Consider the following 16,468-nt stretch of genomic DNA (forward strand, 5'->3'; position numbering starts at 1 on the left):
GTTGTCTGCCCACAACTTGGGATTGACTGCTGATCCATTCCTGGATGCACTGCTTCCCTGTATTCGGTAGAGTGCTGTGGGAAATATGTTAGTGAGTGCAGATCAATATAGAAATACGTGGTGGAGGTTGTTGCTGTTTTGCATGAGCTGAAACTAAATTAATTCAAGCTGATGTAAAAACACGCAAATGTTTCAGCTGAATGTTTTATTGAAACTTATTTTCAAAACATGATCATATCAGTACACAGATCTTGTGACAAACAGGAGACATTAATGTGTGCTGAAAATCTAAAACAAAAAACTTCATTTGCTAGAGCAATGACATAATACTCTGGTGTAGTTGGAAGAAATGAGACAAAAAACTTAAATTTCCATTAGGTTAATTTCCATTAAACTGACATCCTGAATGTTACACTTTATTATAATTTTATATGATCATGGATTCAATAATCATGAAGCACTACAGGACAGCATTCAGATCTTTTGTATGAGCACCATGAAAGAGTTATAAATTACTTCTACACACCCACTTTTTCCTTTTCTTGTTTATATTCAATTTCTCTTTGAATCTTACAACTGAATCTGCTTCCAACACCCTTTCAGGCTTTGCATTCCAGATCACAGTAAAACACTATTTTAAGAAAGCTCATTGGCTCTATTTTCTCAATTCCTTTGCCAATTGTCTTAAATCTGTGTTCTCTGTTTATTGAGCTCCCTTTGCTAATAGAAAATTTCAACCGCCTACACATCATTTTAAACATGCCAGTTACGTTTCCTCTTTAGTCATAGGCTCCAAGAAAATCAATCTCGGTTTCTTCTTGACATAAGTGAAGGAGTCCCTTATCCCAAGTTATCATTCTGCTACATCTCTGTACTGCTCTCCAAGGCATTGACATCCTTTCTTATGTATGGTACTTAGAATGGGACAAAATTCTCCAGCAGAGGCCTAATTAGTTACAGTGTAAAGATTTCATCTCACTTTCTTGATTTTGTGCCCTATCCTTCTACTTGCAAAATCCAGGATATGTATCCTTTTAAAATATCTTTAATTAACTTGTCTTGTCACTGTTGTGGATGTTAACAACAGATCTGTTCCTGTAATGAATGTATAGATTTTGTATATAGTTCTAGAATAATGACATATTATGTACAGATTACTGCAGCTTTATTTAATTTTTGATGTGACATTATATATTCTCTCATTAAGATCATTAAAAATCACTTTGTTTTCATATCCTTGTTCTATTTTCATAGATGTAAAAATCAAAGAAGTATCAAACACACTTCTGGCATGTTAATTTGTTCCAATTGAATTTGCTGCATGCAAACTTTAATTAAAGGAAAAATAATTCTTTTTTTGGAGAGCAACACTGTTAAGTACAGGAAAAAGAAGCTGGTCTGAACTTGCCTAAACTCATTTCATGTGGGATCTTTCCTAACATTTCAGCAATAGTGGAGCTTTCATTCCATCATTTGCAGTGTATCTGAATTCCAGACTCACAGACTAATTGCAAACAAATATTGTGTTGGAGAAGACTGTGAAAGAAACAATTCCTCACTTCATTGGATGAACTTCCAAATGAGTGTAGAGCCAGGGAAATATGCTGACAGGGGCTGTTTTTGCTTGTCCTATTTATTTAAATGTTGCTTGAATGCGTATTGCCAGTCTGACTGGAAGCACTTTATCCACTTCAAGAGAAAGCATAGAAATCCTTGGGCAAGGGGTGAGAAGGTTGGCAAACTGTGCATATAGTACGTTAATTATATTGTTAAGAGAAAGTGTAGACCATGTTTATTTAAGTACTGAGAACACTTATCAAGGGAGATTGTTGTCCTTTTAAGAAGTGCTTCTTGGGTTAATTCAATTTTATCGGCTTTCAAAGGGTACAAAAGAAGACAGCTGAAGCACTGAGTTTCCAGTAATAGATAAATATATACAGTGTTGCAATCTGTAATTAAACCGCTCACCAATCAAAATATTTTCATCGTTTGGTTTCATGCTTCACCATCTAACTAGATAAATGAAAGATAGGTTCTTTTTCAGTTATATCTTTTTATTCTTAAACTATTCAAAATGGTGCCTGATTGTGGTGACAGTTGAAGCTTTTCACTGTATTTTACTGTATTGTTCACCATAAAATACACATGACAATAAATCATTTAATTCAATGCAAGCTAGGGATTCAATTAACATCATGGAGCTCTGCCCATTTGTACTCTGCTGTGTGTTCAATTGATTAATGTTTATTAGGTTTACAGAAAAACTGGACCCAAATATACATCAGTGCAAAAGTGAGGACTGCAGATGCTGGAAATCAGAGTCTAGATTAGAGTGGTGCTGGAAAAGCACAGCAGGTCAGGCAGCATCCGAGGAGCAGCAAAATCGACGTTTCGGGCAAAGGCCCTTCAACAGGAATGAACTTGGCTTCAAATATACATCATACAAGTGATGATTTGTTGACGAATGTTTGTACCTTTTCATCTTTCGGTACTCTCTCCCAGCCTTGCCGGATTCTAGTGATCATTTTGTCCACACAAGGTGTTATGAGAATCAGCTTCAAAACCAGCACAGTGCATGGAATCACCATGCCCAACATGTATGCTTGTGGAAGTCCCCATCTGTACCTCTTTGATTGCAGAAACCTGTCCCAGCCGTACACTGCAGCGTGTGCCGTGCACAGCAGGAGTGTTACATAGCCTAGCTTGGACTGTAAGGCAAGGGATAAATAATTTAATCACTATAATTCAAATATGCAAAATTTTATTTGAAATTACTAATAATGCTTCCAACTGACATTTCATGTCACAAATGTAACTTTAGTTATTCAACTATATCAACACGTCTCCAATGATAAAATTATGCACTTTTGATACACAATGTGAACACATTATTCTGTTGTGTGTTTATCTTTACTTGCAAGAGTTGATATAAATGTTTAAGATGTAGTCATTTAAAATGAATCTGGTATTATTGACAATCTGTAATGTGTGTCCACAACAGAAAAACATTTTGTGGCACTGTGGGTAGTGGTCAGTCTCTGAGCCAGAAGCTTTAGGGTTACGTCCAATTCCAGGGCTTGATGACAATGGAGTATCAGACTGCAAACCGTTCCAACACATACCAATAGCAAGTAATAAAAAAGAGAGATTCCTGGTCAGCCATGTAATGTGGAGAAATTTGGAGCCTCTACCATCATTGTCCATAGCAACAAAATACAACACGAATATAAAAATGTTAGGCCATGCAGCAGGTTGCCCCATTTGTCTGAACAGCCAGAGTGCACCAGTTTAGCGCTGAAAGCATGATGTTCGAGTCTAGCTGTGGCTGAGGTAATCTCAGAACCTGCGCCTTTACTTTCATCGCGAAATTATGGAGACAGAGCAATGGGTATACTCTATCCAAATGTATTGTGCCATGCTGTGTCTGTAGTAATAACATATTTCACATAAGTGATGATTTGTTGATGTATGCTGATACTTTTTGATCCTCTGGTACTCTCTCGCAGCCCTGCTACTGGTGTGTGTTGGAAGGGTTTCCAGGCTGATACTACACGGTCATCAAGCCCTGGAATGGGTCATACGCCCAAAGCTTCTGGCTCAGAGACAGGCCACTATCCACAGTGTCACAAAACCTTTTTCTGTTGTTGACACACGTCACAAAATGCCATTTATACCAGATTCATGTGATCATTTTGTCCACACAAGGTGTTATGAGAATCAGCTTCAGATCCAGCACAGTGCATGGAATCACCATGCCCAACATGTATGCTTGTGGAAGTCCCCATCTGTACTGCTTTGATTGCAGAAACATGTCCCAACGTGTGCAGTGCACAGCAGGGGTGTTACCTAAAATGCAATCTGATTTAAGTGATTAATTCCACATATGCATACGCTAAGTGGTACCTGAACAAAGCGGAACTCTCTCCAGTTGACATTATTGCTGACTGATGGAAGAGACGTGATGCCCAGCAAAATGTAGAGAGCAAACCCCAGTATTCCTAACGCAAAATACAGGTCAAGGCGCCATGACAGTACTTTGCTTATCTGCATAGTTTTATTTTTCTTTGACTGCAAGAAAGAAGAGAAAAATCTAAATAATGGTGAACAAACGGTGGAAGAGGCATAACCTTTGAACTACGGAAGTTCAGCTCCTTAAAGCCTGAATTCAATTCAATAATGACTGACCCTGTACTTCAACAGAACCTATCTGACTTATCTCCATAACCCTTATCCAACAAAAATCCATTAATCTCAGTCTTGAAAGTTGCATTTGTCTGAACACCTACAGTCATTTGGGGAAGCTCCTTCAGATTCTTACAATTCTATGTGCGAAAACGTTCTTGAAATTTCTTAGAATTTTTAGCAGTTGGACTAATTGAATATTGCTCAAAATTACATTTCTCAATTGGAATGGGTTTAGCATGTAGAATTGCAGTGACATCATTTTGAGATGTATTTCCATACATTGTTCTTAATGGCAATGATTTCACTGCAAAATACAAAAAAGCACATTAGGCTTGATGAAATGCAACTCATCACAGTGGAAACATGGTATCTGTAAGCAATTAATCGGGGAGAAGTTCCATTTCAGTATCCTGGTGATGACAAAACTTTCCCAATTCTGTGGAAGAGGCTGACCCGGGCTTCCCAAGCACCACCGGTGCGATGTCAGTTAGGCTCGCCAATGAGGCTATTAATGCCCATTAGCCCAGAGCTCAGGGATTAAATGAAACTTGTGAGGTACAGCGAACACTCTCATTTACCTCTGGACTCCAGTCAGTCCCTGGTAGTCAGACACTCTGCTTGAGTGAGGGGTCTTGCATTCGGCAGGCGGTTTAGCTGCTGAAAGCCACCCATTGAGATGCTGTTGAAAGCTACCCTCTGCCCTTGTCTCTGAACACCACTCTCCATGAACCCGCATTAATTCACGTCGTCCCATGTTGATCTTGGAAATCTGCATTACCTCAGCTGGAAGTGACTGGCTTGTTGGTCAGGTGACCATCTTTAGTGGGCTGGAACTCCACCACGAGTGACCTCAACCCACCTATATTCACTTTTATACTCAGAGGGCACTTGTTTCTGTAGGACCTCCCCCATGGAACTGATGTGGTTTTCAGACCAATTCTCCAAACAATGGATGAGACCCACCCCATCCCATGAACAGACACTGAATTACATCAAGTGTCTTATAATGTTGACATCAAATACTGACATCACTTGGCATAAAATTATTAAGCTATAGGTTATTTCTTTGCCTCAAAATTTTGCAAAAGCAGAACAAATTGTTTTAATATATGGTGAAAGCAGGAAATTGGGGATGAGGAGCATATCATCCAAGATCAAAAGGCAGAGCAGACTTGATGGGCTGAATGGTAGAATTCTGCTTCTATATTTTATGAACTTATAAACTTAATAGTAGTAATATTAGTAATTACTATTAGTAACTCTTAATTAATATTCTTAGATTCTTAATCAAGGGCAATGGGGAAAACACAGGAAAGTGGAATGTGAGGAATGTCAGATCAATCACAATCCTATTGAATGATGGAGCAGGCTTGAGGGGCCGAATGGCCTACTCTTGTTCCTATTTCTTATGATCTGATATTCATTGCCACACTACACCAGCACATTCCTGTGATTACCTTCGCATATAAAATAAAAGACAGGGTCAGGTTATTGAGACCGATCGAAGCTGCAATTTATGCTTGTCATCCACGTTTGCCCTCTCTCAATCACCCATGGAATTCCAGGCGAGAAGCAAAAACAACCATTGCCAAGAAAAGCTGCTGCTGATTTAGGAAAACAAAATTTAGGGAAATTTCAGATGTTCCTTTCCGGCTGCTTGTGGGAATTAAACTGGTTGCAGAATGTTGTGAATGGGAAACACATTGCTAGTTCTCAGCTCCCTCCCATATGGAGCAATGCACACTGAGGAAATTATTTGGTGTATTGTCTGGCTCCTTTTCAAATGTACACAGCGAGTCCACACTCCCTGTACAATCCAACTATTTGTTCTTTCAGCTCTTTCAAACGTAAATAGTCGTCTCTGTAAATAGCTTCACAGCTATTTTGGCTTTATGCTTACAAAATGTATATTCGTATCAAAATATAAAAAACTGTGTATGCTGGCAAAGTGAAATACAAGCAGAGAATTCTGGTAAAACTTGGCGGGTCTGGCAGCATCATGATGAGAGAAAGAGTTAACGTTTCAAGTCCAGTATGACTCCTCTTCAGAACATCATGACGCTGCTCTTGTTAACTTAGCTACTTCTTCAAATAGACTGTACAAGAGCACTGAATCTAATTTTTTCATTATTTCAGTGAGTCATTGTACTGAATTTTCCCAAAAATCATAAAGTACAAAAAGTTTCATGGAGGATTTCTCATCATGACATGTGACGTAAATAAGATTCATTGTTAAGTTGCTGTGTTGCTCCCCATTTGGCATCACTGTGAGTGAATTCCTAACGTGGCCAGGTTCCTAAACCTGTTCCATGACTCATTCCTTCTCTTGTCTTCTGCAGGTACCAATGGCATTCACAGAGTCTTCACCATCATGAGGGCAGCCTTTCTAGATAACACCTTCTCCCTTTCCTCTGAGGAAGATGCCACAGATCCATCAGAGGAAGCACAGGCCAGACTGTCTTCCACACTCTCCACAACTCGTCCTGCCACTTCAGTGAGTCTGTGAGCTAGATTAGAGTCAGGAATGTGTTCTGGTGAGCATGTCACTGCCATATTTCTGCAGCTGGCTGAAGAGCAACCCCGTCCCTATTCCAGAGTGCTGGCACATCGAGAACTGCCAAAGAGACCATGCATGCGCCAGGTCAAAGAAGATCCCAAAGTGCTGGTCATTAATATCCTTGTCGAAAATGTCACAAATTGATACAGGAGCAACAGCAAAATGTGCTCAGCACCAAAGGCAAGACCACAGGGAGAAGGAGGGTCCTTAGCCTCAATCCAGATGTCTCTTCATCACTGGACAGGACGATGCCGATTGAAATATAGCAGAAGGAGGAACAACATATAAACACACCACAATTCTCCACTCAATGCACAGCAGAGGTGTCAGGCTCCTCCAATTTCACTCTGCCTGCAATACTCAATCCTATAGAAGTTCCAGCTGAGGAGGGTAAACATCCTCTGGCCAGAATGCTGTCAGCATAGCTGGGCTCTCTTGCAACAATGTCCTTGTGGACATCCACCCAAGGCTGCAATACCAGCAGGCTCCACCATGGGGTAGGATCCCTCCAGTCCAGCTGCTGACCTCAGGACTGGATATAGTGGGAGGCTTAAAACAAAGAAAACCATATGATGGCACATTTGTAGAAGGGGTGAAGCTGTGTTGTAAATTTTGTAAACTGTGTTCACTTTCATTATCAAATGCTGGAGCTAATGTCATTTTAGCTGTAACTACAAGAATGAAGCCATCCTGAGCACCACATGATGTTCTAACTCTGCTTAAGGTTAACTATTCCTTCTCTAGGGCTAAAGGGATGAAAGTTTATGTGGAGAAAGTGATAACAAGGTACTCAGTTGGTCATAATGAATGGCGGAGCATGCTCAAAGGGCTGAATGGCCTACTTCTGTCCTTTTTCAACATTTCTATACTGCACATATTTCTCAGATAACTGGACAGCTTGTTTGTGATGCACAGTGTCACCAACAGCATGAGTTCAATTCCCACACCTGCTGAAGTCACCATGAAGGATTCTCCTTCTCAGGCTGTCCCCTTGCCTAAGGCATGGTGACCACAAGGGAAACCACCATAAGTCTTTCTCTCTAATGAGAGAACAGATCAATGGCAACTTTACTTTTATACAAAAGCAAAAGCGGTTCTGAGGAAGGGTCACCGGAACTGAAACGTTAATTTTATTTCTCTCCACAGATGCTGCCTGACCTGCTGAAACTTTCCAGCAAATCTGTTTTTTGTTTTAAATTTCCAGCATCTGCAGTTCTTCTGTTTTGTTTTTAATTTTATACCAGCTTAAAACTTTGTCATAATTGATTGAGGAAGCATCTGACATTGTGAAGGCTTCCATCAGTTTGTAACTTTAACTTTTATCAAACAATAAAAAATCCAAAGAAAGCAATCAATTGGTAAGTTACCTTTGAGGCTATGATTAAAGATGCATGAAAATATTTAGAATCAGTGAAAAATGAATTCATGCAACTCAGTTCTGTTGATAGCATTTGACAAACAAGTCCTGCCTCGGTTATTCTGGCTGACAATGTACATACTGTAGAATGGAGAAAGGGCTGTTTGTTTGAATGCACAACCTCATTCCCCTACTCAGTGCAATGCCTCGGGTCTCACAGATCCTCATCCTCCGTTACATGCCCTTGTTGCATCCTCCAGCTGTCTGGAACAAAGCATCCAAGTATCAAGCAGTAACCTCTGTCTGTAAATGACTGCAATAAACCATCAGACCTATGGTAGAGAATACCAGGGGTTCCCCACCCTCTGAGTGAAGACATTTTCCCATATCTCAGTTCACAAAGACCTACCGTTTATTCTGAAAATGTGACTCCATGTTCTGTACCCGTCTCTGGGTAAGCATAGCTTCTGCATCCAATCTGTCAGACATTAAGCAGCTTCAAAGAGATGCCTCTCATTCTTCTAAACTCCAAAGAATTTAGGCTCAGTTGAAATAATGTCTCCTCCTCAGACAAAGTCACCATCCCAGGAGTCAGTCTGATGAACTTACTGCTTAGTTTTTCTCTGAGCCAATTGGAACCAGGGTGCTAATGACCATTGATGTTTCCTCCTCTCCCACAGTGTCACTTCCCTTACTATGCTCCACCATCTTCAAACCTTATTGATGCTGTTTTAACCAACCTGTTCAGAGATATTTTCATATGCAGCTGGAACAGGTGGGACTTGAATCTGGGCCTCCTGACTTAAGACTGATGTCTTGATGCTGGGACTTGTCAATTGACTTACCATTGTCCATGTCTTTCAGTGATTGGGAAGATTTCACTCAAAGAAACCTTGTAAACTTTTATATTGCTGTAGAGCATTGAATTGTAAGTCCATAAACCATTGTGGTAAATGGGGGCTTTTAAAGGAGGTATATTCCAGTGACTCTTCTCTGAACCTTTCCTAGCAACTCTGTATCACCTATGATATCACGGGACTGAAACTCAACACCATTCTTAATTAAGACTAGCTAAGATATTATATAAAACAGTGCAATATATTTTGGATTTAAATTTGATTTTGCTTGCAATTTGTCTGAACATTTAAACTGTTTCTGTGATATTTGTTAAAAAAATTCATAAAATAACAGTGTACACATAGATAAAATTATTACCTCTTCAATCAATGAGTTTATCCAGCGCCATCTAACTGAGTATCGAGTTGGGAGGACGAATGTATAGAGTACATGAAGGAAGGCACAGGCAAGTGCCACAAGCCCAAGCTGCTTTCGACACAACATCCATCGGTCGAGCCAGTCAGGGAATCGCTTGTACTTTGTCCCTCTGTGAAGCTGAATGAAGGCAGCAATGACACCCGGCAGATAAACCAAGCTCAGCAGGATTAGGGAGACATTTGGGAAGACACGGTTAGGAACAGAAATTGCAAGTTTATAGGAAAAATCATTATTTTCTTTTGCATAAGGATAAATTATATCAATCACCACACAGTATATGAAGAAGAATACTGTGAGGCCAGCTGTGATACGAAATGGTAGTCTCCACATTGGAAAAAGCTGGAGAGGGTAGTTCTCGATTTCTTCAGCTGCCAGAAGGGATCGCTGGTCTAAAGGAGTGAGGCCTATGCTCCTGGCAACATCCATCACCAACTGTTTTGATTGATTGTCATCCCCACAAACAAAAACCTGGAACATAGATTGATCATTTTTATTACTGGTGCAAAAATTGATGCTATTACTTAATAAACTCAACACAAGCTAATTGATTTTTTAAATATAAAATGCAACATGTCAATCAGGATAAAAAGTGTTTAAGGCCATCACTGCTAACATTACTTTCTTCATTTAATCTTTATGCATAATGAATTTTCCAAGGTACACTAAAGTGGGTGATACACCAAATATGTGTTTGTGGAAGTAATACCTTAGCACAGATGGAGGATTGGTGATTGACATGGCCTTCTCTGAATTGAAAGATCACAAGATGTGAAAAGATGCAAACCAGGGACATAAGCTAAAACTGTAAAATGTGAATAGCCAACAAAACATATGGAAAACAACTACACATAGAATCTCTACAGTGTGGAAACAGGCCCTTCAGCCCAACAAGTCCACACTGACCCTTCAAAGTGTAATCCACCCAGACGCATTCCCCCTACCCTATTACACTAGCTAATGCATTTAACCCACATATCCCTGAACATGATGGGCAATTTAGCACAGCCAATTCACCTAACCACCTAACCTGCACATCTTTGGACTGTGGGAGGAATGGGAGCACACGAGGGAAACCCACACAGACACCGGGAGAATATGCAAACTCCACATAGATAGTTGCGCAAAGCTGGAATTGAACCCAGGTCCTGGCTCTGTGAGCCACCGTGCCACCATGGTATATGCAGATATGATAGAAATAGCAATGAAGTGGGAGCCAGCTCAATACTGGTTCTTTAGAAGCCTGGAGGTAACGTAATCACAAGTACCTGTAATGGTGCAAGATCAGGGTTGTTGCATACATAAGTAAGAGGCTGGAAGAGACAATTTTGTAAACAATGATATGGAAAGAACCTTCACACTTACATCAATCCTGGAGGCAGCCACCACCATGGGGTAACAGTTGTACTGTTTTCTATTATGGAAACAATATTTTGTCCATCTAGTCATCGCTAGCCCAGCCAGAAAATAAACTAACAATAAAAGTGTTGTTAGATACTGGAAGACACAGCGTGATGACAACAGGAGATGCATTTGTAATATTGTAATATGAATCATCACAGAAATGTTTTATTGCAGTTGAGACCAAAAGGACAGAGACAGGTCACCTCTGTCTATATGCAAGCCTACAATCAACACCAGTAACAACTCACCATGCATGTGTTTGCATATTACCGTTAGATTGTAGAGAGTTTTAATACTGCAGTAATTTTATAAGTCACAGTCAATTTGTAGAGTGGTTTGAACTGTGGTAATTTGTTTAAGTTTGAGGCTTAGGATTTTGTGTTGTGGTTTCTGCAAAGTCTGGCCATACATATTTTGTCATCGTAATGTTTGAAGTGTAAGGAAAATGGGAACAGAAAAATGGTTTGTGGACAGAAAACAGAGAATAGGGACAATTGGGGAATTTTCAGGATAGTAGGATATTACTCCTGGAGTATTGCAAAGTTCAGTGCTGGGGTACTATCTACTATAATCTATCATAATGATTCAAATGAAGGGACCAAGTGTAATGCAGAGAAATTTGCTGATGCTGCAAAGTAAGCTACAAAGAACTCAATAAAGCATCTTCAAAAAAATATTAACAGATTAAGTTGGCTAAAATTTAGCAAAGGAGAAAGTGAGGTCTGCAGATGCTGGAGATCAGAGTTGAAACTTTATTGCTGGAACAGCACAGCAGGTCAAGCAAATGTGAGTATTCACTGTGGTGGGAAAAGTGAAAATGTCAAATATTTTTAAATGGTGAGAAACCATTACTTTTCACTAAAGCAAATATGAGGGATACAAGAAATCTAAAATACAAACAGAAAATGTTGAAACACTCAGCAGGGAAAGAAGTACAGCCCATATTTCAAGTCAATGATCTTTCATCGAAACTAGAGATGTGACACGTCATTCCCAAGGTTAGAGACAGGGAAAGGGCTGGTGGGCAGTAGGAAAGCAGAAAAAAGATACTGCCCATTTAATTGTCTGCATTTCTAATTTAACCCTTCCCCTCTCTCACAGATTGTCTTCCTCTTTTTCCTCAAACTGCACCAGTCTCCACACTGAACAGAATTCCTCCACCTTTAGTGTGATAAACATAGAAAATAGTAGCAGGAATCAGCCATTCAGTCCTTCCAGGCTGCTCCATCATTCAATATGATCATGGCTGATCATCCTACTCAAAATCCTATTCCTGCTTTCTCGCCTGACTCGTGGATCTCATGAGCCCTAAAAACTATATTTAACTCCACCTTGAAAACATTCAATGTTTTAGCCTCAACCATTTTCTGTGGCAGAGAATTCCACTGGCTCACCACTCTCTGGGCAAATTTACTCCTGATCTCAGTCCTAAGTAGCCTACTCTGTGTCCTTAGCCCGTGCTCCCTGATTATGGACTTCAGTCATAAAGATCAACGTTCTTGCTTTTATCCTGGTGGAATTTTGGAAATCTCCACAAGATTCCCCCTCATTCATCTAAACCCCAGTGAATATGCATCTAGTCAATCCAGTTTCTCTTCATATGCCATTATTGCCATCCCAGGAATCCATCCAGTAAACTAATGATGAAGCTACCCAAAACATTTTCCCCTTTCCTTTCAGAATTCCAAATAGACTGTTTCATCCGTGATTCCTTAGTCCAGTCTTTAGGCGTCTTCAGCATCGCCTTCACATTGCAAAGTACTGACCCATGCAACTTAAAAGTACTAGGTTATGCCAAGCCATGCCCCTACCCACCTCCTTTTGCCCTTTCCTCTCTATGTCACTTCACCTAGTGTCCACAATGAGCAAATTCAGGAACCATGCTGACATACAATGAAGTAATGTCATCATGCATGACATCGCTGCTAAAAGCTACAATCCCATTGATGACAAAAATTCAATTCATTGAAATTACTTCAACTAATCTCTTATGAAATCAAACATTTCACTAAGTGCCTCATCTCTTATAAATCAAACATTTCAACTTTAGAAACACTCGAAGCTGTGCATCAAACAATTCACTTGGCAGGCACCCCATATTAAAAATGGTAGACTGGGAAATTGGTATTCAACTCAAATTCTACAATGACACATTATAACATGCATAATGAAAAATCTAACATTGTTTTCTTTTTAATTCCTTTGACGGCTTTGGATGTATTTTGACAATACCAATGGTTTCACATACTTATTAGAAAAAAAATCATGTACGTTTTTAATAATCCAAGCACGTACCTGACCTTACCTCCCTCACCAAAGGTTTCCTGGCACTAAGTCCATTGGTTCTTTTATCTCTTTAATGTAATACCCTGGCCATTCAGATTAATCCAAAAGTTCAGACCTGCTTTAACAAGTCTATTTGTGAACACTTTGGGTTCCATGCTGCAGAGATGCCAACATTCCATTTCACTGGAGACCACTAGTTCTTTAAATGGCCAATTGCCTTCATAATTATAGACCAGTGAGCCTTACTTCTGTTGTAGGAAAGGTTTTGGAAAGGATTATAAGAGATAAGATTTATAATCATCTAGCAAACAAAAATTTGATTTCAGATAGTCAACATGGTGTCATCAAGGGCAGGTCGTGTCTCACAAACCTCATTGAGTTTTTTGAGAAGGTGACCAAGCATGTAGATGAGGGTAGGGCAGTTGACGTGGTGTACATGGCCTTCATTAAAGCCTTTGACAAGGTTCCACATGGTAGGCTGATGGAGAAAATGCAGAGGCACGGAATTGAGGGTGATTTAGCAGTTTGGATTAGAAACTGGCTTTCTGAAAGAAGGCAGCGAATGGTGGTTGATGGAAGATATTCAGCTTGGAGTCCAGTTACTAGTGGTGTGCCACAAGGATCTGTTTAGGGACCACTGCTGTTTGTCATTTTGACAAATGACTTAGAAGCAGGCATAGGTGGATGGATTAGTAAATTTGCAGACAACACTAAGGTCAGTGGAGTGGTCGACAGTGTGGAAGAATGATAATGGTTGCAGGGGGACTTGGATAAACTGCAGAATTGGGCTGAGAGGTGGCAAATGGAGTTCAGTGCAACTAAATGTGAGGTGATGCACATTGGGAAGAATAACAGGAAGGCAGAGTACTGGGTCGATGGAAAGATTCTTGGTAGTGTGAATGTGCAGAGGGATCTTGGAGTTCATATACATAGATCCCTGAAAGTTGCCACCCAGGTGGGTAGTGCTGTTAAGAAAGCATATGGTGTGTTAGGCTTCATTCGTAGTGGGATTGAGTTCCGGAACTGCAATATCATGCTGCAACTACACAAAACACTGGTGCAGCCACACTTGGAATATTGTGTACAGTTCTGGTCCCCATATTTCAGGAAGGATGTGGAAACATTGGAAAAGGTGCAGAGGAGATTTACCAGGATGTTGCCTGGTCTGGAGGGAAGGCCTTATGAGGAAAGGCTGAGAGACTTGAACCTGTTCTCATTGGCAAGAAGAAGGCTAAGAGGGGATTTGATAGAAACATACAAGATGGTCAGAGGATTAGATAGAGTAGACAGTGAAAGTTTTTTTCCTAGGATGGTGACGTCAGCTTGTACAAGGGGGCATAACTACAAATTGAGAGGTGATAGATTTAAGACAGATGACAGAGGCAGGTTCTTTACACAGAGAGTGGTAAGGGCGTGGAATGCACTACCTGCTAATGTAGTCAACTCAGCCACATTAGGGAGATTTAAACAATCCTATGGTAAACAACATAGATGATTTTGGGATAGTGTAGGGGGACGAGCTGAGAATAGTTCACAGGTCGGTGCAACATCGAGGGCCGAAGGGCCTGTTCTGTGCTGTGTTGTTCTATGTTCTATAATGAATACAAGAGTAAAATCTGTCTGATTCTATTCCCATGTCCACAAAACTTGGAAGATGTCATGTGCAAGGTCAGCAGTTCTGATTTTTACTATGATTTTGAAGACTTCCCTTGTGATGAAAACTTGAGGTGAGGTGTTTGTCATTATTCCTCGTGATTTGAATTACAAGAGTAAGGAGCTTTTGCTGCAATTGTATGGGTCTTTGATGTGATCATATCTGGAGTACTGTGTAATTTTCTGGTATTCAGACCTAAAGGAGAATATTATTTCCTGTAAAGTGGTGTGACGAAAGTCAACCAGATTGATTCCTGTAATGAAGGAGTTGCCCTATGAACAGCGATTGAATGGACTGGACACAAATTCTCTGGAGATTAGAAAGCTGAAAGGGGCTCTCATTGTAATATTTGGGTTCTGAGAGCACTTGACAAGGTAGATGCTGACAGACTGTTTCCTTTGTCTTGTACAGGAGAGGTCATCCCAAGATAACGGGCTGGCAATTTATAACTGTGATCAGAGGAAATGTCTTAATTTTATTGAAACTCTGTCATTAAGTATATTCAATGCAGAGATCAATGTACTTTAGGATTCAAAAGGAAGCAAGTGACAGGGAAATTGACGCTGCAAGTTAAAGATCATCATGATCTTATTGAATGGCCAGGCAGTTGCAAGAAACTACATAGTCAATTCCTGCTCTTACATTCAGATCTTACCTGACTGCTGGCATCAAAGTTACCCGACTGCAGAGCCCACGCTGAAACTGTGTTGAATCCCTTCACCACTTTGGCTTTGGGAACCAATTGGGACAGATATTGTGCATTGGATTCAGGATATTGATTCACTTTGAGGTTGTTGCTCACATCGACTAGCACCTTCCCATCTAGCTGGTCAGACAGGGCTGAAATGAAATCATAGTTTTCCCTGTGAACTGCCAGGAAAATGATCTTGGATGTATTCAGGGCCTCCACATGGCTAAACACTTGTGCTCCACTTGGAAGTAGGGTAGAGTTTCTTGCGTCTCGGCTACCATAGACTACCGGGTAGCCTGACTTGAGCAGCCTCATGCCCAAGGATCTTCCAAAATCCCCAGTGCCAAAAATACAGATCGTATCCCTTTTATTGGCATTTTCACCACCTCCAGTCATTACTAATGAATTTTCCATCTGTAAAAAGAAACACATTAAAGAAGATGTTACCTTTATTGAGTACTCTAAAAACATAATGTGCCAATATTATAGAAAATTCTAGCTAGTGACTTGTACTTCAAACCAGGCCAAGTCTAACATGTATTTCTCATTATGTTATGGCATTTGTTGCCCATCTCTCTCTACTGTGTTTCTCTGTTTCCCTCTTTCCATGCCTCAGTTAGATATAGGAGTTTATCAAAAGTAATAAAATAGACCAAGTTGGATGAATCAAATCAGCATATTAATTAATAATAGGTGTCTGATGTAATGAGCTGAAAATGTGTTTCTGGAAAAGCGCAGCAGGTCAGGCAGCATCCAAGGAACAGGAGAATCGACGTTTCGGGCATAAGCCCTTCTTCAGGAATGAGGAAAGTGTGTCCAGCAGGCTAAGATAAAAGGTAGGGAGGAGGGACTTGGGCAAGGGGCGTTGGAAATGCGATAGGTGGAAGGAGGTCAAGGTGAGGGTGAAAGGCCGGAATGGGGTGGGGGCGGAGAGGTCAGGAAGAAGATTGCAGGTGAGGAAGGCGGTGCTGAGTTCGAGGGATTTGACTAACACAAAGTGGGGGGAGAGGAAATGAGGAAACTGGAGAAGTCTGAGTTCATCCCTTGTGGTTGGAGGGTTCC

General features: G+C 40.4%; 1 protein-coding gene across 12 annotated transcripts in view; it reads right to left on the reverse strand.

The window, feature by feature from the left end:
• Positions 1 to 524: 524 nt before the first annotated feature.
• Positions 525 to 16,468, reverse strand: part of steap4 (STEAP family member 4) — a 26,836-nt gene continuing 10,892 nt past the window's right edge. For all 12 annotated transcript variants that reach the window (XM_043690308.1, XM_043690309.1, XM_043690304.1 and 9 more), the window contains 4 exons: positions 15,371 to 15,820; positions 9,315 to 9,842; positions 3,904 to 4,068; positions 525 to 2,708 (listed from right to left, as the gene is read on the reverse strand). In XM_043690308.1, the coding sequence (XP_043546243.1) occupies positions 2,439 to 2,708; positions 3,904 to 4,068; positions 9,315 to 9,842; positions 15,371 to 15,820 (1,413 nt within the window). In that variant the 3' untranslated portion in view covers positions 525 to 2,438. The remainder of the gene's footprint in view (positions 2,709 to 3,903; positions 4,069 to 9,314; positions 9,843 to 15,370; positions 15,821 to 16,468) is intronic.

The sequence above is a fragment of the Chiloscyllium plagiosum genome, chromosome 5, assembly GCF_004010195.1.
Source record: "Chiloscyllium plagiosum isolate BGI_BamShark_2017 chromosome 5, ASM401019v2, whole genome shotgun sequence".
NCBI classification, from domain to species: domain Eukaryota; kingdom Metazoa; phylum Chordata; class Chondrichthyes; order Orectolobiformes; family Hemiscylliidae; genus Chiloscyllium; species Chiloscyllium plagiosum.